The sequence below is a fragment of the Myxocyprinus asiaticus genome, chromosome 24 (assembly GCF_019703515.2).
Source record: "Myxocyprinus asiaticus isolate MX2 ecotype Aquarium Trade chromosome 24, UBuf_Myxa_2, whole genome shotgun sequence".
Classification (NCBI taxonomy): domain Eukaryota; kingdom Metazoa; phylum Chordata; class Actinopteri; order Cypriniformes; family Catostomidae; genus Myxocyprinus; species Myxocyprinus asiaticus.
The window spans coordinates 28,949,548-28,974,602 of record NC_059367.1 but is presented as its reverse complement, the minus strand read 5'-3'; the positions used below and the strand labels follow the sequence as shown (position 1 = coordinate 28,974,602).

General features: G+C 41.5%; 1 protein-coding gene across 1 annotated transcript in view; it reads right to left on the bottom strand.

Annotated features, from left to right (window-relative positions):
• The window catches only part of LOC127414760 (RIMS-binding protein 2-like), a 246,122-nt gene that overhangs the window by 4,283 nt on the left and 216,784 nt on the right, over positions 1-25,055 (bottom strand). The window contains exons 17-28 of the mRNA XM_051653018.1: positions 19,863-20,012; positions 19,510-19,665; positions 16,071-16,841; positions 13,237-13,351; positions 12,621-12,746; positions 10,075-10,241; positions 9,079-9,247; positions 8,752-8,814; positions 7,890-7,993; positions 4,236-4,268; positions 3,076-3,147; positions 1,990-2,124 (exon numbers count right to left, since the gene is read on the bottom strand). Coding sequence (XP_051508978.1) covers positions 1,990-2,124; positions 3,076-3,147; positions 4,236-4,268; positions 7,890-7,993; positions 8,752-8,814; positions 9,079-9,247; positions 10,075-10,241; positions 12,621-12,746; positions 13,237-13,351; positions 16,071-16,841; positions 19,510-19,665; positions 19,863-20,012 — 2,061 coding nt within the window. The remainder of the gene's footprint in view (positions 1-1,989; positions 2,125-3,075; positions 3,148-4,235; positions 4,269-7,889; positions 7,994-8,751; positions 8,815-9,078; positions 9,248-10,074; positions 10,242-12,620; positions 12,747-13,236; positions 13,352-16,070; positions 16,842-19,509; positions 19,666-19,862; positions 20,013-25,055) is intronic.

The window sequence follows — 25,055 nt, the reverse complement described above, 5'->3', positions numbered from 1 at the left end:
GAATGCAAATTTGTGTGCATACCTGTATTTATGCATTCATCAACTCACTTAAAGTCCTATATAAAGCCATCAGGGTGTGAATACAGTATGTGTGCTTCAGTGTAGATAAATTTAGTGTGAAGGTGCTATATGTGTGTGTGTTTTGTGCATACCAGGAGCAACAGTAATAAGGACCCGTGTCGTCTGCATTAGAAGAGGACAGCGATATTTGTGGTATCCTCAGTTGCTCACTTACGTGACAGATACTGAGCTGTTACGGAGTGAAATGAACACTCTTCTTCTGTTTTGCCAAGCGGGTGAGAAAAACAAAAACAATGCCATGATGTAATGCATTTCATTTGTCAGCACAATGACTATGAGAAAAGAATCACAAAACTTTCAGTACAGAAAAATCTTGATGGGTCCTGATGATTGAGCAGAACATCCATCAGCAATTGTATTTTCTTTTTCTTTTTTTTACAGACCATTGTACAATATCTACATCTACAGATAAAATCATTCTTTATATCTCTCTCTACTTGCAACATTTGATTTGTGACTGTCTGTAAGCTTGACAGTCTTATACTGTATATCAGCAATATACAAAACACTTCTTTTGGAAACATATACAAAAGGGTTTTGCTTGTTTTTTAACTGGTCTCAATCTTTTAAAGGACATAAAAAAGATTCCACGGTGGCGTTGAAGCATTTTGAAAGACAAAGCATGCAACTGACCCTTCGCTAAGCTCCGCCCTAAATGTGTTATCTTAGGAACTGTTGCCGTCTGCCATTTCTCTGACAAGCGTTTGCTTTTTCCAGTGACAGTCTAATGGAGTAATGTCTGTTTGAGTAGTTTTAAGTAAAATTTTATAGAAATTATCCTAAAAATGTAAAAAACTTTGTTGCCGGGTCACTTGTAATGGTGACACGAGATACGTAGAGAGGATACACGCAGTGCTTTATCTTTCTTTTTTAAAATCTTTAAATAAATCTAGAGAGGAGCATGCTATGGATTAAACCAAAATGAACATGTATGACATCAGCAAGGACACCTACATTTGCTCCAAGGTAAATTAAAGCTAATAACATGATGTTGTTTAATTTATGTATTGATTCAGGTCTTTTTAAAGGTGATAGTAAATAAAGAGTTCACAGCATAATAGTGAGTGTGTTATGAGACGTTATGAGCAGTTCTGATCACTTTAATGTTTTGAGGTGTGTAATCTTTTGCCTCAATTATGATTCACAGTCTCCAGAGTTTTCACTCAAATTACTGTGTAATTTAACAATTTCTTTTACAAAAAACATCAGATAAATATGCTATAAAATGTCACTCTTTATTCCACTCCACGTAAGAATATTATAAATTCCGTTTATGAGAATATTTTGCAGAAATCGCGCAGTTCACGGCAATCTCACATTAATTCCTATGGGAAGTTCTGCATAGCATGTCAGAGCAGGCGACCGTATCCAAGGGGGGCAGAGCTTAGCGAAGGGTCAATTCTACAGTTCTACATGGTTTCATTTCTCTGTACATCAAAACTACCTCCTCTATTATAAATTGATTTCACGTTTAAACACAGTTACATTCATAAAGCATCTATTACAATGCTTCATTTGTGAATTAGGTACAAAATAATAAAGTTTAGTGCTTCTTTTTTTTTCATAAATAATAACAATAAACAACTAATAATCTGGCACGTCTCTTATTCTTTCAAACAATGCTTTATGAATATGCATTTTCAATAACAGTTCATTTTTCCCCAAATGCTTCCACAAAGCGTTTGATATACAAAATAAAGGTTCCTTAGTCTTTATGGCCAGCTCTGTGTTTAGTAAGCTGTCTCCATTTCTCTTTTGTTTTCTGTATTCCTTCAATGATCCATCAAAAAGCAATCGGCTGTCATACAACACAAACACAGACGGAGAAGAGGAAAAAAACAGCGGAGCAGGAAGGAGATTAAAAAAGAGCGGATGGATGACAGAGGGCTAGTGTGAAACAGGATGTACCCTTTTGCTCTTTGTCCGGGAGGGGTGGTCCTGGGGGTGACGGCTCGGGGTGTTGGTGAGGTAAACCTCCACATCATCAGGCACTTCTTCAAGAAAGTTGGAGGGAACCAGACCCTTGTGTCCATTAAGTTCACCCTGAATGGAAAACAGAGGGTATCACGCACACATGGACCTAGTTAAATCCCAGTCTTATTGCACTGATGTGGGCTGCAATTAGGAATAGCCTCAAAAATAGGCAAAAAATAGTGCTGCCCACTGAAACAGTGGAAAAACATTTGCAAAACAGTGGGGCTGGGGAAAAATATTGATTTTCCATTTAATTGTGATTAACATCAATTCTTAAAATCCCAAGATTGATTAGTTGTGTTGATTATCTTGTAATCACATATCTGTTAAAGAAATAGCAATTGAACCTGTTGTCCCTGGTGTTAATTAAGAACATAATGGCAGCATAAACGTGGTTTAATCCATGTCTTCTAAAGCAATACAATCAGTTTTGGGTGAGATATGGACTAAAATGTCACTCCTTTTTCACTATAAATCTTGACATCTAATGATAACGATTGTGCCTCGGAGACTGCAGATGTCAACATTTATAGTGAAAACTGAGTAACATTTTGGTCTGTTTCTCACCCAAAACCATATCGTACCCCTCCAGAAGACATGGATTAAACCACTTGAGTCATATGGATTACCTTTATGCTGCCTTCATGTCCTTTTTGGAGCTTGGAATTGTTGAACCCCACTGACTTGCATTGTATGGACATAGTCACATCTTATCTCCATCAAAATATCTTCATTTGTGTTCCGCAGAAGAAAGAAAGTTATGCAAGCTAATAATGAGAATAAATGATGAGAAAATTATTATTTTTGGGTGAACTATTCCTTTAATATATCTTCATATGTAAGCAAAATGGCCATTATAACTGTAATATACCCATATGAAACAGAATCTAAACAAATCCAATTGGAAACGATTCGAAAGCTTGTGAATCGGAATTGATTCAAATCCAGGAATTGGTGTCGATACCCAGCCCTACAAAATAGTATAGTGTGTGCACTAAAACACAAATGGTTTGCACTCACATAATAAAAGCCATCCTCATCAATCTCTCCAAACACTGTGATTACATCGCCAGCACAGAATGTCAGCTCAGCCTGAAGGACAGAAAGAGTAAAACTTTACTGAGATCACATTTTTTCCCCATTCTGATGGTTGATGTGAACATTAACTGAAGCTCCTGACCCATATCTGCATGATTTTTATGCATTTCACTGCTGCCACGAGTGGCTGATTAGATAATTGCATGAATTAGTAGGTGTACAGGTCTTGCTAATAAAGTACTCAGTGAGGTTATATTCTCATGGAAAAACTGTAAACCTCTTTATCGTCTGGAAACACTATAAATGCCTTTTGTTTAGCAGGACATTTACTGATTAGCTACTGATGACAACATGATGCATATACTTTGATATAAACATTCAACCTACACAAACAACTGACTTAACTCTATATTCCTAAACAGCAACAGTCATTTTATAAGAAAATATATAAAAATAGAAATATAAGACTGTAATGTTCCTATTAGAATGATACTGAAATCTAATATTTTATAACCGCATTCTTTACTTTGGGCCCAAAATAACATCCAATCAATACAAACACAGATCAACCAACACTGGGCAAGGCAGGTCCTCTGAGACAGACTGGGAGCTGTGTTCACAAACCACAGTGATTGTGTAACCCTTTACCTTCAGTCCAACACAGCAAAAACCAGACAAACAAAGGTCTCAGTGTCACAAATATCAATTATCTATTCCTTTCATGGGAACTCACTCACTTTACAGCCTGTCACAAAGCCTTCATAAATGCATCATAATGATTCATACTATTTGGTATAAGCATGCAAACACATTCTAATCCATTTAAATGCAGATTTTGTTCCCTTTAGCATGACACTAATACTAACATAGCAGAATATAAAGTGTCTTGTTACAGTTATTCCTAGGAGAATCATTAAGTCGTCATCTAGCAAATTATGAAGGCTTTCAAAGTTCAGACAAAACACATTTAGTATGCAATGCAAATATGTTGTGCATGCATTGAAATGTTTAGGTCTGTTAAGTGAGATATCCACAGACAGTACAGATGCTTATGCAGTGCAGTCAGTGAGCTCCCTCAACAGGAAATAGAGTGTAATTTGGCACAGGTCCAGTGAGCGTAGACTCACTGTATCCACACTCACCTCCTCACTCTGCAAGTTGCCCCCATAGTGGGCCTGTGTGCCAGCAGCAATGCAAAGGTGACAGTAAGTGGGTAGGAAAGATTTAAAATGCTATCCGTTAACATTGTGACATTATTATCTGACCTAACTATATTGGTTCTGGGGGATTAAGGTCAATAGTACTGGATGACAAATTCTGTTTGTTGGGACTACTCTCTATAATGTTGTTTTTGTAAAGCATGTATTGTGAATCGAATTGAATTTGATATTTCACCCAACTGCACTGTGAAAAAAATGTAATCTCTAGGTGGATCTAGAGCACTGAGCACCAGAACCGTCAGGCACAGGAACAGTTTTTTCCCTCAGGCTATCCATCTCGTGAACAGTTAAAACTGCCCCATTGACCAATAATTATGTGCAATACACAACTTAGTCTATTTATATTTATCCAACATATCCTACCTCTTCTACCACTACATTCCCTTGCATCTGAATATAACAGATTTGGATTTGGATTTGTATATTGTACATACGTATATATATATATATATATATATATATATATATATATATATATATATATATATATATATATATATTCAGGTGCATCTCAATAAATTAGAATGTCGTGGAAAAGTTCATTTATTTCAGTAATTCAACTCAAATTGTGAAACTCATGTATTAAATAAATTCAATGCACACAGACTGAAGAAGTTTAAGTCTTTGGCTCTTTTAATTGTGATGATTTTGGCTCACATTTAACAAAAACCCACCAATTCACTATCTCAAAAAATTAGAATATGGTGACATGCCAATCAGCTAATCAACTCAAAACACCTGCAAAGGTTTCCTGAGCCTTCAAAATGGTCTCTCAGTTTGGTTCACTAGGCTACACAATCATGGGGAAGACTGCTGATCTGACAGTTGTCCAGAAGACAATCATTGACACCCTTCACAAGGAGGGTAAGCCACAAACATTCATTGCCAAAGAAGCTGGCTGTTCACAGAGTGCTGTATCCAAGCATGTTAACAGAAAGTTGAGTGGAAGGAAAAAGTGTGGAAGAAAAAGATGCACAACCAACCGAGAGAACCGCAGCCTTATGAGGATTGTCAAGCAAAATCGATTCAAGAATTTGGGTGAACTTCACAAGGAATGGACTGAGGCTGGGGTCAAGGCATCAAGAGCCACCACACACAGACATGTCAAGGAATTTGGCTACAGTTGTCGTATTCCTCTTGTCAAGCCACTCCTGAACCACAGACAATGTCAGAGGCGTCTTACCTGGGCTAAGGAGAAGAAGAACTGGACTGTTGCCCAGTGGTCCAAAGTCCTCTTTTCAGATGAGAGCAAGTTTTGTATTTCATTTGGAAACCAAGGTCCTAGAGTCTGGAGGAAGGGTGGAGAAGCTCATAGCCCAAGTTGCTTGAAGTCCAGTGTTAAGTTTCCACAGTCTGTGATGATTTGGGGTGCAGTGTCATCTGCTGGTGTTGGTCCATTGTGTTTCTTGAAAACCAAAGTCACTGCGCCCGTTTACCAAGGAATTTTGGAGCACTTCATGCTTCCTTCTGCTGACCAGCTTTTTAAAGATGCTGATTTCATTTTCCAGCAGGATTTGGCACCTGCCCACACTGCCAAAAGCACCAAAAGTTGGTTAAATGACCATGGTGTTGGTGTGCTTGACTGGCCAGCAAACTCACCAGACCTGAACCCCATAGAGAATCTATGGGGTATTATCAAGAGGAAAATGAGAAACAAAAGACCAAAAAATGCAGATGAGCTGAAAGCCACTGTCAAAGAAACCTGGGCTTCCATACCACCTCGGCAGTGCCACAAACTGATCACCTCCATGCCACGCCAAATTGAGGCAGTAATTAAACCAAAAGGAGCCCCTACCAAGTATTGAGTACATATACAGTAAATGAACATACTTTCCAGAAGGCCAACAATTCACTAAAAATGTTTTTTTTATTGGTCTTATGATGTATTCTAATTTTTTGAGATAGTGAATTGGTGGGTTTTTGTTAAATGTGAGCCAAAATCATCACAATTAAAAGAACCAAAGACTTAAACTACTTCAGTCTGTGTGCACTGAATTTATTTAATACACGAGTTTCACAATTTGAGTTGAATTACTGAAATAAATGAACTTTTCCACGACATTCTAATTTATTGAGATGCACCTGTATATATTGTCCTATTATGTATTTCTATAAATACTTTATTTTCTATTCACTTTTATTTTTATTTTATTTTATTATTATTATCTCTGTCTTGTTGTTGTATTGTTTGTACACTGGAAGCTTCTGTCACCAAGACAAATTCCTTGTACGTGTAAGCATACTTGGTAATAAAGCTCATTCTGATTCTGATTTTTTTTTAGGTGTCTTAGTGCCTTGAGCCTATGTCCTACAAGTTTTTCTATCTAAAAAAAAAATGTCTAAAAAAATTTTTTTTTTCTCTAAAATGTTTTTTTTTTCTCTGAAATTTTTTTTTTTCCTGTCAAAAAATTACGATTTTCAAAACATTCTTGTTAGAGTATTATACAACTATAAATCAACAGATCAAGTACCACAGCTGTCTTCTGTCACCTTAAGCCAGTGGTTCTCAAAGTGTGGGGCGCGCCCATAGGGGGGGCACGGAAGACTGATCCGTCCTCAAATCTAGTTCACTTTCACACATTCAACAAAAATAGTGAAAATACACATAAGAACCAATGTGTGCAGTTTATTTTCCTCTGCCTTTAAACTTTAAACTTTGTAAGCGTGCAACGCACAGTACACACCAGTTTCAGATGACTGACGAGGTGAATTAACTCTTAAATTTCTGTCTTTTCCTCATACAACACACTATAAGACTTCAGAAGTTTTTCTTGTTTCAAAGGGGGGCGTGTCCCCAAAAAAAACACTACCTTTAGCATAAGCATAAGATTTCATGCTTACTGATGCCACCTGGTGGCCGAGGTTGGTACCGCATGCGTATTGCTAGCTAGCAAGCAAAAAAATAAATAAATAAAAAAATATTAATAATAATAATAATAATAAAAATTTTGAGATAATTTTTTTTGAGATAATTTTTTTTTTCTATAGAGAATTTGTTTTTAGACAAAAAACAAAAAACAACAACAACACTTATGTAGAGAGAAAAACATTAAAAAAAATATTTGTAGGCACCTCAGGAAGGCACTAAAAAAAAATTTTCACCTAATGATTTTTTTTTTCCACAGTGCGATTCAGGGCTTCAAATTACAACTATTTGTTGTGCATAGAGTATGTGTTAAATATTTCAGTTATTTGGTTATTTGTCTTTATTATGATCTTACATAAAATAATATTTTTATTTTTTATTATTAAACAGAATATGTAAAAGAAGCAAAGGATGGTTTATGAATGACAGCTGGCCTGGTTGTCAGAATGGCAGTCTCACATTAAATACTTCATTTTGTAATTAATCTATTTGGCAGAATTTTATTTTACATTTTCAAGCAGAACTGAACTTTTGGAACTGCCATTCCTATTAGAATGAACAGTAAAGTAAATGATCCAATGATGGAAGCTACAAAAACAGGCATATCATTAATTTGGTTGACATTTACTGGCAAGCTAGCGTAAATCAAAAGCTTATGGAATGAGACCATAAGTGCAAGGAAACCCATACAAGAAGGGCTTCATCAGTACCTCAACATCCACATTAGGAGAGCTCTCTCTGGGGTCATAGTCATAGAGAGCCACCATCCTCCGCATGGACACCTGGTGCTGCCTTCCACTCCTTTTGTTCCTCTCTGAGAAAACGGTAAAGATGGAGAAAAACATAGAAATACTGTAAGTGTTGGAGAGAAGAAAACAAAACACTCTTTCTTATTTATTTTGATAATATGATCTAATTTTCAGGACAATAAAAAGCATAAAAACTTCAAACAAAACTTCCCATTTTAAAGGTGATGTGTGTATTGTAATTTTGATGCTAAAATATTTTCTCCTGGCACAGCTTAATATGCAGAGACAACTAGTGTATAAGCAAACCATTTGTAGGTTGATATGTGATTTTGGGGGCAGGACTAAATGTTTTTCGATCATTGGCTGAAGGAGGGAATTTTTGAGAAACCTGTTTGATTATTTTTGCAATTCTATTTGGTGACACTTTAAGGCACAGAAATGACACACTTCACCTTTAAGCTGCATGTTATGGTATGGTACATTCCTCTCTGACACATGCAACACTTTACTTGAATGACTCAAACAGTCAAGACACAAGTGATATGAGAAAACAGGAGACATGTTTGATATCATGTTAAAAGTTATCAATATCCAATCCCAATTTCCACTGTGTTAAACTAAAAATCCAATGAAAGGCTGCATTATTCCTTTTGTATGAGGTGCCTGGGGTATTATACAAAAGATAAGGTATTCTCGCAATTGAAGTTTCATTCAAGTGTTAAAGGAAAACTTTGAGGTGAGCTGTGAAAAGGCACTTAAAAAAGAAAAGGAGGTTTGAATGAGAATGAAGAAATGCTGAGAAAACGCAGAAGGGTGCACAAACCTCTCTTGGATTTCCGGGACCTGCGGTTAATTGAACGGCCATCTTTGAACCTATTACAGTTCACTTGAAAAGAAAAGAGGAAAGAAATAAAAAATAGAAGAGAGAAAGGAAATGATAAAGGCAAGGAAGGCACAGGATTTAAGGAGACCCTTATAACTTTGTTCTATTTTAAAGGTAAGAAATAACCCTAACCCTATGAAATAGGAGACTAGCACCAGGTTAATTTAAAACAAATCAGAACAGAAGAAAGAAAAGAAAGGAAGAAAGAAAGAGAGAAAATGAAGTACAGAGGAGTCAGACAGGTAGGGGCCAACACTAGTTAAATACCTATTTTCTCAATGGGGGTGTTGAGAGGAAGGAAACCCTGTTTGAGCAGCTGGTCCATCACTTCTTCATCATCAGTCTGGATTTCTGAGACCATGTTACAGGGGATGAGCCCCCTGCGGCCACAGATCTCTGCCCTGTAGAATCCATCTTTGTCCTTATCTCCAAACACCTGTACAACACAGCAGGACCATAACAATTAGAACATAATAGTCGAATATACATTATAGGAGGCTGGAATGGCAAGACTTTGACTTACTATACTATACTAGAATAAAATAAAACAATAAAATACTATAGGAAATGCTCTACTTATTGATATCAGCCAATATTAATGTATTTTATAAATTACCATCATCAGTCTGATTAGGTACGTAAATACTGGAAGCAGATCACATCCCAAGCATATTTTGTCCATAACATAACATAATACATAATACTTTTTCTTATACCAGCTTTCAAAAGTACTAAACAGTTTTCTTTACTAATGCACACAATATTGTTTATCCAAACCAAAAAAAAAAAAAAAAAAAAACACAAAACAAAACAACAAATCCAAACAGAAAACAAACCGAAAAAAAAAACAAACAAAAAACACACAAAACAAAAGTTGTCATTTTATACTGTTGTGATGCAACGCAATGTCTTGAGGCTGTCTACACTGGATGCTTTGACACGAACATTCTAAACTGTTTATTTGTGTTGTTGGCAGTAGTAGCGCCAGCGCGTACAGCACAAAATGGAACGGGACACTCGTTTACTGTCGGCATGCAATGGACGCTTTCAGTGTAGACAGCATCATTGATTATAGTGGATTCTATTGCTTTTGACGCGACGCTCACGTCTGGTGTAGACAGGGTGTTACACATCTAGCAACAAGCAGAACTATAACAAAACACAACAAAACAAAAAGAGTAGATAGAAAGAGTAAAGATATCAAATAAATTGACAGTTGAAGGCTGCTTGAGAGTAGCCAACATTAAAGGAATTAGTTCTAACCATTATGATCTGGCCCTCCTTGAAGGGAAGCTCTTCTACAGCAGCATCAGGGTTGGGAGACATTGACAGGGGGTCGTAGTCAAACATCGCCACAAAGATTCGGGACAAGTCGTCTGGTTCTGACTCATAGTAGTCTGAGGACCGCCGTTCTCGTCCTCCATAACCATCTGAAAAACAGAAGAGGGCAAGCTTCTGCTACACACAGAACCCAAATGACAGCTCAAGCCCCAAAAAAGGCAGCAACACTTTTCTGTCTGCCTGCAAGAGCAAAGTCTATTTCAAATGCAAATGAGTAGCTTGCCCTCAGACGCTTTGGTCCACATTTGGTCCACACAAAATTTTGAGAATGAAGACATTATACTGTATATGCTGCTACCAATTTCTTCTTTAAAAACAGATATTAACATAATAAATGGATAAAAATGCTAATCATATCTGGATCACATTATGCAATCCATTTTCCCTATATCTACAGTAAAATTACCTGCCACAGAGCAAACCAGTGGGGTACACAAGCATATTTAAGACAAAAGATGGCAGTGAGAAAATGTTTGGAATCACCATGCATGTAAAATGAACATGGAAGGGGTAGAAACATTGCTGTTTTACCATTAAAAAACAGTGACTGCATGTCTTGGATAGACATGCAGTCACATTTAAAATTAATAATTGACTGTAATGGTCCACTAAAAATCAAGTATCTACCCAAAACCATTTACAAATTCTGACCAATAGTAATCCTCTTTAAGCTTGTGCTAAAGGCTGGTAAATTTAAAGTTGAAGTGTGTACTTTTTTATGTTGATCTCCCTGAATAGTGTATGCACTGTGGTTTTGTGGTGCTCTCAAAATATTGCTGTTTGTTAGAGCACCCTGACCAGACCAACACAGCAACACCAATGGCCTGAGTTTGGGGTGGCTGTTTGGCAGACTAAATGGAAGACGGGGGAGTGTTCAGGAAAGCTGTATGAGAACAATCAACATTTTCACAATTTGGTGATGCTAGTGGCGTAAAATTTACACACTTCACCTTTAACTGATATCAGTCCTTGAGAGTTGATCATCCCAGTAAATTTTAAGTGAATATGGATCTGTTAGAAGTAAACCATGCACCTTGTCACCAAAAGCAATTTGAGAAACATCAGCAAGCATTATCACAGTTCTCCATAAAAGCTGGCAGAGAACTACAGATATGTCTGTTCTTAGAGTGATAAACTGACAACAACCAACAGTAGATAGACATTCATGCAAAAGACACAATGCTCAGTTAAGGATGGATGATGGGCACATGTCAACAAGTGGAGCAAGAAGAGAGGAGCATTCACAATCACTGTCTGGTGTTTTTAAGCCACACAATGAACACAAAGGGAAGGAACAATCACTCTTACACAGACTGAAATCCTTACGTCTAAACTGACTTCACTTCAGTCTCAAAATTGAATGAAATATAAAATAAAATGGGAAAATTGATTTAGTGATGTATCCTATTGAACCCTAAATAAACATAGATTTAAAGTGATCTAAACCAATTAATATGCCCTTCAAATGTTATTGATAGGGTCCAGCATGTCTATTCTCTTTAAAGGTAGCTTCCTGGGTTCAATACAACTAAAGCTTTCTTTCGACATTCTCTGACATACAGCCAATAATTTGTAAGTTGATATGTGTTTACAGTAATGCACTTAAAATGGAAGTCTATGGGGCAAGGCATTTCGGAGAGTGTAGAAGCAGAAAAGTGAAGCTCAAGCAGTCATTTTCCATTTTGTATTTGCTTGGTATAATAACACTAATAACACAAATTTGTCCTGGTCAGACCAAGTCAGACTTAGCACTGATAAACACGCATCTAAGATTATAAATAATCATATAATATAATATATAATAAACTGCTTATTTTTATTATCACTTTCTGCCTTCTGCTATTTTCTCTGCTGCCTATGCCTAGCTCTCAGGCTGGTAGAAGAGTTAACATAACAAGCTGTTGATGTTGACTGGTTTTGGATATTAGACCAAACTCTGATATTTGGGTACCTTCTGTTGGAGAGAGAGGTATGTGGGAGACTGGATCTAACATTCCTGGTGTTGTTGGTCAGAGTGGAAAACATTAATTTGTCAGGATGGATGATCTAACTTTTGTATCAAGTTGCTTTCTTGCACCCTTGGCATATCATGCAAAAGTTACCTAGTTTAAGGAATTAGCATAGTCATGACATGAGTTGAAAGGTTGGATATGACTTTACTCAGACAAGGTTGGTAAGTGAAACTATCATAATAGTCTCATGTCAATAATACGCATGCATAAAATCAAGTCTTGTGGCTTTATTTTGATACTTGAACGTTTAATATAATGTTATTCCAGCACAATGTTTTGCCCCATTGGCTTCCATTGTACTGTAAACACAATTTATATTTATTTTTATTGTCAACAGAGCTTAATTTATATTGAATTTACAACATTTCTATGAACAAGATACTCCCACAATAATCTGAAATATCAGGTCTAATTGTTTCGGATTTTTTTTGTCCATGGGTAAGCCCCGCCACATACCATATTGGTGCTCTGATCGCTGTGGGGGCCATTTCCTGCAGTGGGCTACACTGGTATAGTAAACATCGTCCTTGACAGGTGAGAGGTTCTCCTCACTCCCCTCACTGTTATTCTCCACGGTGATCTCTACGGAAACACCAATCAGAGAATTACAGCCACACCCCCTCTACTCAGTCTGTGAGATGTGAATTATGAAGTCTGTAAAGGCTCTCTAGATGTGTTTTAGGATCAAGACTGCCATTCTAAACCATTACAAGCTAAAATGGCATACTGATCTTAGAACAGTATTCAAAGCCAGTGGACATGTCCATGGTTGCTTATGGTGGAGTTGTTCCAGTGTAAAACAGCAATGTTCAACATGAGGATGATTTTCTAGTATTGCTTGTCTTTTGGTTTGTACTTTATACCCTATTAATTCAATCAAATAACATCTTAACCAAAAATAGCAGGGTTCATCAAGGAACTTTGGGGCCGTTGGGGCCTTTGGACGTCAGAACTGTCACCATGACATATAAGGCAAACAGGGGGATCATCTGGACACAACAGTGCCTCCATGAAACAGACTAGGGGATATGGGGAGATTCAAAATGTCCAAACATCATGTGACCACACTAACCAATGGAGGGAACATTCATGGGCCTTCTTTGAGGGGGTGGACAGCCGTGGATCATCCTACGGCCAGAATGGTCCAGTCGATCCGAGCGTCCCGTTGAGGGAGAGCTCCCTAAAATCTTCAAAAGCAAACATTAGAATGTTAATCAAAGCCTGCGGTTCCTTAAAGAATAGGTATCCTATTAAAAAAGATCCCCACCAACCCCAAAATGAAGCAAATTGATCATTTCTTTAGAGAACAAGTTTCTAGTCCCAAGTGAAACCAAAACAAGGAGGATGAACCCACTAAAACATTTAACATAAACAATCAAAACAAACTCTGACAATAACATGAGCAGGGTTTTGGCAGAAATCAGAAGCGTAGCTAAAGACCATTTTGTTTTTTGTTCTGCTCCTTTTCAAGTTTATAGGAGTCTGGGAGAGTTTTGAATGTAGTGTGTGAAATAATGAGCTTAAGAGAGCTTTCTGGAAAAAAAAATGTTGTGTACTAAACTGTGGTCTGCCTACACACTTAAATATGCATGCAAATTTGTATATCACATTAGTCAAGGTCGTAAACCACCACAAACATTTAGGAGGGCATCCCCACAATATTAAAGGAGTCATGACATGAGGAATCAAATTTTCCGATATTAAGAGTCTATTGTACTATAAAAACAGATTGTAAGTTTGAGAACTCAAAACTTTCTCCCTAGTCCAAAAAAGAGCATTTATTGACACCAAGCTATCTCTACTTCTGTGACTTCCCGACGTCACTTGGGGGCATGACTGCCTCCATAGCAAGAGATCAATGCCTCATTTTTCATTATTGCCTCTTTGGTCAGTCCACTGGTGCGCAGTCAGAGTGAATGATAAGAGCTGGACAGGTAAAGCCATTACTTTACACCCAGAAGGACCATTATTGTAGTTGCAATTTAACAAATAAAGAGATTGTGATGTCGGGGAAGATTCTAAAACGTTGTTCCTGGCTGTGGAAATTTAGCATCTCTGCTTAGCCTTCCGAAGGAGGAAAATGTTAGGAAAGAGTGGCTGAAGTTTATTTTTCAAGAAAGTTCCTGAGTGATCAATATGGAATTATATGTTTTATTTGGCATATTTCTCTAAGGATTCTTTAGACAACTGTTATGATTCAGACTTTGCAAAGAAAGTAATACTGAAAGATGGAGCAGTGCCAACTATATTGGACAAGACAGTAATGCTGGTGAGTAACCAATTTAATACTACTGTTTCTGTATGCATTTGTTGGATATGTAAGGAATTGTGTAGTCAGCCATTTTTATTGCAATATAAACAATGATCAGGACTCCAGTGTGGAGTGGATCATGCTTATTACATGGTTACATACAAAATAAATACATATTTGCTCACAAAATACTGATGTGAGATTAAATTATTTTATTATGCAAGAAGAACACGTAGTGTGGAATGCAACGAAAGACAATGTTTTAGTACAAGCTAGTAGCTGTTGTCTGATCTGTCTCATAGTAACCAGGATGTCCCGTAATTTGGCCAAAATGAATGCGTTGGGACGCGCATTATCCTGTATTTAAGCAGGTGATCCCCTCCCCTGGTCGACTGGTAAAATGATAGGAGGTGCGACTCCCCACCTGGTGAACATCCCGTATTCCTCATTACACGGGAGGCAAACACCCGGGTCGACCGTCCATTACAGCTGTATACAGATATTAACCCTTCACATTCACGGCTTGTGTAAGTCTGGACTATTTTCACTGTTCTCAGCTTTATATATCATTACTGTATCACCATATCTTGTATGCCTATTTAAGTATTTGGGAGCAACAGTATGCTGACTTTGTTCAGTTTTCGATTGTTATTTCATTCGGAACAACTGTAGCAGTTTGCTTGCGTGCGTCACATAAATTGGAGCATATACCTATTAATTATTGCTTGGAGTGCTCTCAGGTGATTGTTTTTTTTTTTAAATAGCATGAACGTTTTCATGCTTTTATTCTTGGAAAAAAAAAATTCCACAAGTGTTGTCCAGGGGTGTTTGCACTCCAAAGATGTTAGCCAATCAAAATACAGTGGATGTGTATATTATAGTCTTAAAGGGGACAGCACAGAAAAGCAAGTGTTTCAGATAGGGCCAGAAATAGGGTGGAAAAAGGTCATTTAATACTATATTGTGACTTATTTTTCGTGTAAAAACATTTACTAACATTATAAGTGAACTTCAAAGAAAATAATAAAGTAAAAAAAAAAAAAAAGCATGACATGACCCCTTTAAAAAGTAGTGAAAGATACCAAAAGTATGTGATTTTTTTAATGATTGACACTTAAATGTTTTATTTGGTCCTTGCCACTCTTGAATATTTGGTGATATTCATGATAGTATTGCAAAAACCTTAATGTAATGTATGATAAGGTATTAGTAGAGAACAACTATTCTGCAAGCACTGTGAAATAGGCAACCGTGTTTTTTTATTTGAAAGATATTTTACAACAGAAACAAGAAACACTCATAAATGGCCTTTAGGTAATCAAAACAAATCTACACATTCAAAAAGTTTCACTCGACATTCTAGGAATCAAACAAAGTCACATAATATCTAAAATAAATCAAAGTCAAGAAAGATCGTATAGCAAAAATCCCCACCCAAAACAATAGTAATATCAAAATTCCAAATAAAACAATAACATAATAAATATAAGCAACATCTAGCGAGAAAGACAAAACAAATGAGGACCAAATGAGAGTGAAACTGGGTGGAACATCATGAAAAGAAGAATGGTTTCATTGCTTGTCGATGGGAACATAAAGCAGTTGGTAGATGAGGAGAAGGCAGAATGATGAGAGGAGGGGTAGGAGACACACACCAAGGGTTCATCCATTGCCCTGTTGAGTCTGGCCACAGAGTAGGCCCTAATGTCCCTGTGATAGGTCCTGCCAACCTCGCTTAGCCTGCCCTCGCTCCGGAACCTGCGTTGAGGATGATGAAGATGTGGATGATAGTGGTAATGGTGGTACGACTCCCGCATGCTCCGTGTCTCCGGAACAGTGTCCAGGATGTCCTCCTCCACGCTGCACTGTCGAGTCAGTGTCCTTTTCCTGCCGGCAGCCAGAGCGCGACGCTCCACTGGCCCCTCGCTGTGGATCACCCGCATGTTGGGGCCAGAGCCGACCCGCAGCGGGCTGCCCCCCGTGTACGAATGGTACCCTCCCCGATAGCCGAGTGAGCCCTCTTCCTCGCTACCACAGTCCAGTCCACTGTCTGGGCTCTTGGTGGTTTGTCTGCAACTGCTGCTGTTCCAACACGGACCACCGGGAGTCCTATCCTCAATGGAGGTGTAACGCGGAGAGGAGCGCTGCCTCTGCAGCCTACGGATGCATTTGCTGGGGGAGAGGTGGTTCGGCTGCTGCAAGTCCTGATGGTAGACCCGCGGGCTCCTGCACGGAGTTCCTGGACGATTCTCCTCGAAACGCAACCGTTGGCCCATGACCTCTACCCCGGTGTCTGCATCCTCCTCTGCCACCTCCGGGATGCTATGGAGGCGCTTGTGCGAGCGCAAGGAGCGCTGTCGTACCACCTCTCGTTGCAGGTCCCAACTGTCCCGTTCCACAGCTAGGTCCTGACGCCTGTAATATGCCTTTTTAGAGGCCAGAGAGGGTGATTGACGAAGGAGGAGCCAAAGTTTCAGTTAGATTTGGACGTTTATCCAATTAGTTAAATCGCCATTGTTTTAGGTGAGTTTTGTTTGATAGTGTTAGAACAGGCAGAGAGGATAAAACAGTGTGCAAATAGAGAACAAAATGGGAAAAGAAAGACAAAATATAGACAGAATTAGTTATCGGAGGTCATAGCCAAATGTAGGGCATGCAGTCTCATTCTGTGACGGACATGACATGCAACGGAAGGGAATCTGTAGAAGGAAAATGTCAGGAGATGCAAAGCATACAGAAAATGGGAATTGGAAAGTATCACATATGCAGGACAAATTATGCATAGCACAATCCATCAGAAAGTCTAGAAATGTGAATACATCAAACACAAGAAATTAATACATTAATCACAGAACAATTAAAGGAACAAGACTCAAGAATCTACTAATTATTCGGACGTGAATACTAAAACAACAAAAACAATATGGATTTGTCTGCCAAGCAAATTTGGACAAATAGTGTTTAAAAGTGGGCCAGTAACCTGGAATGAAAATAATAATAATAAAAAAAATACTGTTAAAGACAAATCTTTTCTGATGATTTCAAATAATGGTTTTGATTTGTGGCTTGAAATTTCTACATCCTGATATAAGTAGCAGAAACTTTAACAGCAAAGTACAAATAAAAGGTCACGGTTACAGCAACATATATAAAACATTATTGGTTTGTTTTTGGAGATTCCTTCTTACTAAAATTTGAGGTTGACAGTGCTGCAAATATCTCATAGTTCTAACAATGACCTCTACATCATACTGAATTAGGAGGCAAAACATATTCAGAAACAGATGCATATAGTCTATAGAATGTATTTTCATACCACAATCCCAATAGCCGCTCAGGTCTCCAAACAGATAATTCCAATAATGAATTTATTTATTACATTTATTGCTTTATATATTCAATACAGTGCTGTATTTTCTTTTGTAACCCTTTCTGCATTATACTTATTAGTAATTAATATATATATTTGAAAGAAAGAGGTAAATCTCAACATTATTAGACAATCTCTATGAACAGACTTATTCACAAAATGGTTTACAGTGAGAAAAGTAACATATAACAGAAGTGAAACCATGAGACAGACATAACCAAAAGCGAATAATAGTTTCATTTAAGCAGACTTCACTTAAATGAGATTCCCAAAATGCCCTTGGAATGATATTTGCATTTCAGCTGACAGCTAAATTTTCACTTTCAACAGGTTCAATTTATGTAATACTTATACATACACAAAAACCTTGGTGTTTATTCATCAATAATCACACAGACATTAAACCATGGTGTTATATTAAGGTAAACACTTCAGGCATAGCAAACAATTTCACAACGTACATCTGCATATACTGTATGTGACTGTCAAATGCAGTTAATCTGTGCTCTTCAATCGATCATGCTAAAGAATCCTTTTAATCCTGTGTGTATAAACGCAGTTACCTCTAAAAAGTAATAAGAGCCAGTGCTAATAGATGTAATATAGAGTAATCCAGAACTAATTCTACAAGATTATAGTGATACAATACTGTACCTAAAACTAAAAAACACAGTTTGCAACATCTGGAAAGCATAAAAATATATAAAATCTTCTACTCATGCAATGCGTGTGCAGCCTCAGGTTAAGCCATTCAGATGTATTAAGCTTTGTATGACTGGATGGGCTTATACAAAGCTGGCTAAATGACTGGATGATGTCGAAGTTCGGTAGTGCAAAGAGACCCACCATCAGGACCCAGGACAGACTGGGGATGGGGTGACCTGTTAAGATCCTGCTGCTAAGCTCAGCTTATAAAGATGCTAAAGCTTTGTGCACAAAACCACCCATCTTTAACCCTCATGTTTTGGAAGCTCTGAAGCCCTTATAACTTCCCAAAAAATACACTTAACATGACTTTTCCTAATCTTATGAGAACTGATTATGAACAAAAATTTCAACTTGATAACACTGGTTACACATCCTCCTTGAAAACTTTTATATTACTTATGTTTGTGGTCTCAGAAACCAGAGGCATAAAATGAATAAATGCAATTAATTTTCACATGCTTAGATTTTCTGACTGGTGGGGTGTTTCTGAATGTCTTTTTGGATTTGTTGCTTTATGCATTTTCCTACTCTGTGTTTTTGCTTGGGTAAAATTGTCCCCAAACAGAAACAAACTTACTATACTGGACAGTCACATTTCCAAAAAGGGTTAAAGCTTCAATGACAACTGTCAAATGGGCTTTGATTAAGTCTGGGGTCTGGATAAAGAAAGTAAAGTCAATCTCAACAGAACATGAGAGTTAAATTCCAAACACTTCAAACCATCTCAAAAACAAAACAAAAATAAGACCTAGTAATATTCAAAACAAATTAATAGAGTATATTCCACTGAGTTACTTTTAAACACCCCCTACCTCTAAAAAACTCCTTAATTTAGCTAATATTGTTATATACTATAACCAAAATACAAGTGCAAAACCATCTAGTACCAATCCCTGGGATGACCCCCTACAGACCACGGCATACTCCATCCCCCTGCATCTGTCCCAGCCTCTAGCCTGCAGCCCTGTGGCCCACGCCCAAGACAGACGGCGGCCTGTAGGGTGTCTGTTCCATACCTTAAGCGCGTTGTGTGAGTTGATGCTGCGCCGCCGGCCTTCCTCCAGCTGCATCTCAGAGTACAACTCCTCCTCATCCTCCTCCATGATGTCAGAGAGGTCTGAGCCTCGACTGCTCTCAGTGTAGTAATCCTCACTGTGGCTGTAGTGATGATGCTATCGAGAAAGAGGAACACATAGAGAGAGATCTTCATAATGTAAAACAATGAGCAAAATCAGCATCACAGCATAAAAGAGAAAATATATGAAACAAAGGATAAATACGCTTATTTAAGGTCATGAGGTGTCTTTATGCAATAAAAGAGCTGAAACAGCACTTGAAAGTTGAGAAGATGGTTGTTCTTAAGACTCACAGGTTTGCTGATCTCAGAACCTCTGAGAAATTCGACCACAGAAGCTCCTCTTCGCCTGGCATGGGGGGAGTCGTACCCATCCTCTTCCTCATCTGAGTTTAGCGAATGCAAAGCGTTACCCCTTTCGCTGAAGATGTTTCTCCTCTCCACCTAATAGAGATAACAACAATTACATCCATAATTCCAAAATGCATAATATACATCAAAATGTGACGCTGTTAAAACTAGTAACAGTTTAGCCATTTTAAAATATCAACCGATAATTGTGTTTGCTTGGCTGATTAACAAAAGTGTTGTGGCAGTTCCAAACTCTGTTGACATCTTTGTCAATTGTTCATAGCATTCAGGTCTGGATCCATTCTGGTATGCAATGCCCACTTTTCACAATTCACTTAATTCCCAATGGATAAAATCAAGTACCGCCCTAGATGTTTTTCACGTTGAATATCCTGTTTCAAGTATGTCACATCATAAAAGTAAAACGTCCTGGTTACTTGTGTAACCTCCGTTCCCTGATGGAGGGAACGAGACATTGTGTCGATGTAGTGACACTAGGGGTCACTCTTGGGAGCCTGAGACACCTTTGGTATTTAATAAAAGGCCAATGAAAATTGGCGAGTGGTATTTGCATGCCACTCCCCTGGACATACGGGTATAAAAGAAGCAGGCGTGCAACCACTCATTCAGGTTTTATGCTGAGGAGCCGAGACAAGGTCTGGCCATTTCAGCAGGTAGTTCAGCATTGTGGCAGGAGGGACACAATGTCTCGTTCCCTCCATCAGGGAATGGAGGTTACGCAAGTAACCAGGACGTTCCCTATCTGTCACTCACTTGACGTTGTGTCGATGTAGTGACACTAGGGGTCCCTATACAAACACTGCAACTGGCTGAACTGTGTTATGTGAACTGGCGGTGTGTGACAGGCAGACCACTGTGTGCCTCGTAGCCAGCACACCAGGCTGAAACGGAACCTCCACCAACACTGTTATGAGCGTCGAACGGCCCTTTGGGACAAGTCGACTACCCAAAAGATAGAGAGAGGCTAGCCCAGTCATGGCCTCTTTTCCCCTTCTTTTTTCCACTCCCTAAAAAAAGGGGGATTAACCGACTGGGCCGACCAGGTCTAGTCGGGGGTGTCCCTCCCAAGGGGGGGACACCGCGGAGAGCCCATATACTGGGCCTTCAGCGAGTCTCTCCGAAATCTCGACTGCCACAGGGCTCGGAGGAAGTCAACCAGGGAACACAGTTTGTGAACACTACTGGGAGTTAATGGCGCACATCTTCAGCTCAGGTGAGGTGAAAGGCGCTATGTGCAAGCGATACACCCGGCTGGCTGTCCCGGACTTACCTGCTTGTATTATGTTCCACTACGTGGGACGAAACCGTTTCCACCCGGAGGTTGTAGAACCTCGCAAAAGTGTTGGATGTTGCCCAGCTCGCTGCTCTGCAAATGTCTGTTAGAGAGGTGCCCCTGGCCAGGGCCCAGGAGGCTGCTACACCCCTGGTAGAATGGGCTCGTAGCCCTACCGGGGGCGGCACGTCCTGGGTGTGATATGCCATAGTTATGGCGTCAATGAGCCAGTGGGCGATCCTCTGCTTGGAGACAGTGCTTCCTTTCTGCTGTCCGCCAAAGCAGACAAAGAGCTGCTCAGAGATTCTAAAGCTCTGCGTGTGATCCAAATAGATGCGTAAAGCGCGCACCGGACACAGCAATGTCAGGGCTGGGTCTGCCTCCTCCTGGGGCAGTGCTCACAGGTTCACCACCTGGTCCCTAAAAGGGGTCGTGGGAACCTTGGGCACATAGCCCGGTCGGGGTCTCAGGATCACGTGAGAGTAGCCCGGACCAAACTCCAGGCACGTTTCACTGACAGAGAACGCTTGCAGGTCTCCTACCCTCTTGATGGAAGTGAGCACAGTCAGGAGGTGCTTTCAGCTCAGCTGACTGCAAAGGCTCAAAGGGGGCTCTCTGTAGACCCTGAAGAACTACAGAGAGGAGGGAACGAGGTGCGGTCTGGAGGGGTTCAGCCTCCTGGCGCCTCTCAGGAACCTGATGATCAGGTCATGCTTCCCTAAGGACTTACCGTCCACTGTGTCATGGTGTGCTGCTATAGTGGCTACGTACACCTTCAAGGTGGAAGGGGACAGCCGCCCTTCCAACCTCTCCTGCAGGAAGGAAAACACTGATCTGACTGCGCATCTCTGGGGGTCTTCCCGTCGGGAAGAACACCACTTAGCGAACAAACGCCACTTAAAGGCATACAGGCACCTCGTAGAGGGGGCCCTAGCCTGAGTGATCGTGTCTACCACCGTGGGTGGTAGACCGCTTAGGTCTTCCACGTCCTGTCGGGGCCAGACATGGAGATTCCAGAGGTCTAGTCGCAGGTGCCAGATGGTGCCCTGTCCCTGAGAAAGAAGGTCCTTCCTCAGGGGAATTCGCTGGGGGGGGCTGTCGCGAGGAATGTGAGGTCCGAGAACCATGTCCGGGTGGGCCAGTAGGGTGCTACCAGGATGAGTTGCTCCTCGTCCTCCCAGACAGGGTCTGTGCAAGTAGGCTCACTGGGGGAAATGCATATTTGCGCAGTCCAGGGGGCCAGCTGTGTGCCAGCGCATCTATACCAAGAGGTGCCTCGGTCAGGGCATACCAGAGCGGGCAGTGGGAGGATTCTTGGGAGGTGAACAGGTCTACCTGTGCCTGTCCGAATCGACTCCAGATCAGCTGGACCACCTGAGGGTGGTGTCTCCACTCTCCCCTGAGGGTAACCTGCCGTGACAGCGCGTCCGCTGCAGTATTGAGGTCGCCCAGGATGTGAGTGGCTCGCAGCGACTTGAGGTGCTACTGACTCCAGAGGAGGAGACAGCGGGCGAGTTGTGACATACAACGGGAGTGCAGACCGCCTTGACGGTTGACATATGCTACCGTTGCCGTGTTGTCTGTCCGAACTAACACGTGCTTGCCCTGGATCAACGGCCGGAACCTCCATAGGGCGAGCAGAATTGCCAGCAACTCGAGGCAGTTAATGTGCCAACGCAGCCGCCGGCCCGTCCACAAGCCGGTGGCTGCGTGCCCGTTGCAAACGGCGCCCCAGCCTGTCTTGGAGGCGTCTGTCGTGACCACGACGCGCCTGGAGACCTGCTCTAGGGGAAACGTGAGGTCAGTCAAAGGGCTGAAGAAGCGGTGACAGACCGGCGTGATGACCACGCGATGTGTCCCGTGGCAGCATGCCTATCTCGGGACTCGAGTCTGAAGCCAGTGCTGAAGCGGTCTCATATGCATCAACCCGAGCGGAGTGGCCACCGCTGAGGATGCCATATGCCCCAGGAGCATCTGAAAGAGTTTCAGTGGAACCGCTGTTTTCTGTTTGAACGCCTTCAAACAGGTCAGCACCGACTGTGCGCACTTGTTCATGAGGCGCGCTGTCAATGAGACTGAGTCCAACTCCAAACCGAGAAAAGAGATGCTCTGAACCAGGAGGAGCTTGCTCTTTTCCCAGTTGACCCGAAACCCTAATCGGCTGAGGTGCGAGAGCACCAGGTCCCTGTGTGCACACGTCATGTCCCGAGAGTAAGCTAGGATTAGCCAGTCACCGAGATAGTTGAGAATGCGAATGCCCACCTCCCTTAACGGGGCAAGAGCTGCCTCAGCGATCTTCGTGAAGACACAAGGGGACAAGGACAGACCGAAAGGGAGGACCTTGTACTGATACCGACCCTCGAATGCAAACCGCAGGAAGGGTCTGTGTCGAGGTAGAATCGAGACGTGGAATTACGCATCCTTCATGTCTACCGCTGCGAACCTATCTTGATGCCGGACGCTCACCAGCGTTTTTGGTACCGGTAGGTGGGGCCTCGCGGCAGGGCGGAGCTCGAGGTGCCACACCATGTCGTGGCCGTGCTGAGTCTAGGGACATCGAAGCACTTACCTGGCTCCTTGTGACCTCCCCCGGAACAGCTGGGCACACAGGGGCGGAGAGACAGCCACTGAAGTGCCAATCCTACAAGGATAAAAAGGTGGACAGTGGTCTTGATGACGGCCGTGCACACCGGTTATGTGACCCAGGGAACGAGGTAACCGCTCTTTTGCTGAACTGTTGGGTACCGCAGCCACTTGGGCATGCGACAAAATTAAATGAAAAAGCAACAAAAGATTCTCCCCCAGCCCTCCACTGGGGATGGAGTGGTCTGTTTACCAGCTACAAGGTGGGTTTCGTCGTCGCTTGGTTGCCCATCTCAGGGGTGCTTCGAAGCCTTCCGTGGGTTCTTGGTGGTGTCTGCTTCCTGTGGTGGGCTCCACGCCGGGGCTGGGCCGAAGGGGCAGGCTGCGGCAGAGCCGGTGCAGTCACCGCAGGGGGATGCCCTTAGCGATGAGCAGGCGGGGTGTGGGATATTGAGCCGCGCCGGGGCAGGATATGCCGGATAGCCTCAGTCTGCTGCTTCACCGTCGAGAACTGCTGGGCAAAGTCCTCGATGGTGTCGCCGAATAGGCCAACCTAGGAGATAGGGGCAGCAAGGAACCGTGCCTTGTCGGCCTCACCCATCTCGACCAGGTTGAGCCAAAGGTGGCACTCCTGGACCACTAAGATGGACATTGCCCGCCCAAGAGACCGCGCCGTGACCTTCGCCGCCCGGAGAGCGAGGACGGTCGCTGATCGCAGTTCCTGCATCAAATCTGGGGCGGAACTACCCTCGTGCAGTTCTTTTAGCGCCTTGGCTTGGTGGACCTGCTGGAGAGCCATGGCGTGCAGGGCAGAGGCGGCTTCTCCAGCAGCACTTTAGGCTTTGGCTGTCAGGGATGACGTGAACCTACAGGCCTTGGACGAGAGCTTTGGGCGTCCGTGCCAGGTGGCAGCACTCTGCGGGCATAGGTGCACCGCAAGCACCTTATCCACTGGGGAAATTGCCGCATAGCCCCTGGCCGCCCCGCCATCGAGGGTAGTGAGGGTGGGGGAGCTGAGAGATCGGGACTGGGCAGTAAAAGATGCCTCCCACGATTTTGTCAGCTCCTCGTGCACTTCTGGGAAGAAAGGTACTGGAGCGGGGCGTGGCTGCTTTGAGCAGCGCCGCGAGCCCAGGAACCAATCATTGAGCCACGAAGGTTCAGGGGAGAGCGGAGGGTTCCACTCTAGCCCGATGCTCGCGGCCGCTCGGGAAAGCATGTCCATCATTTCTGCATCAGCCTGTGACTGGGCGACTGCC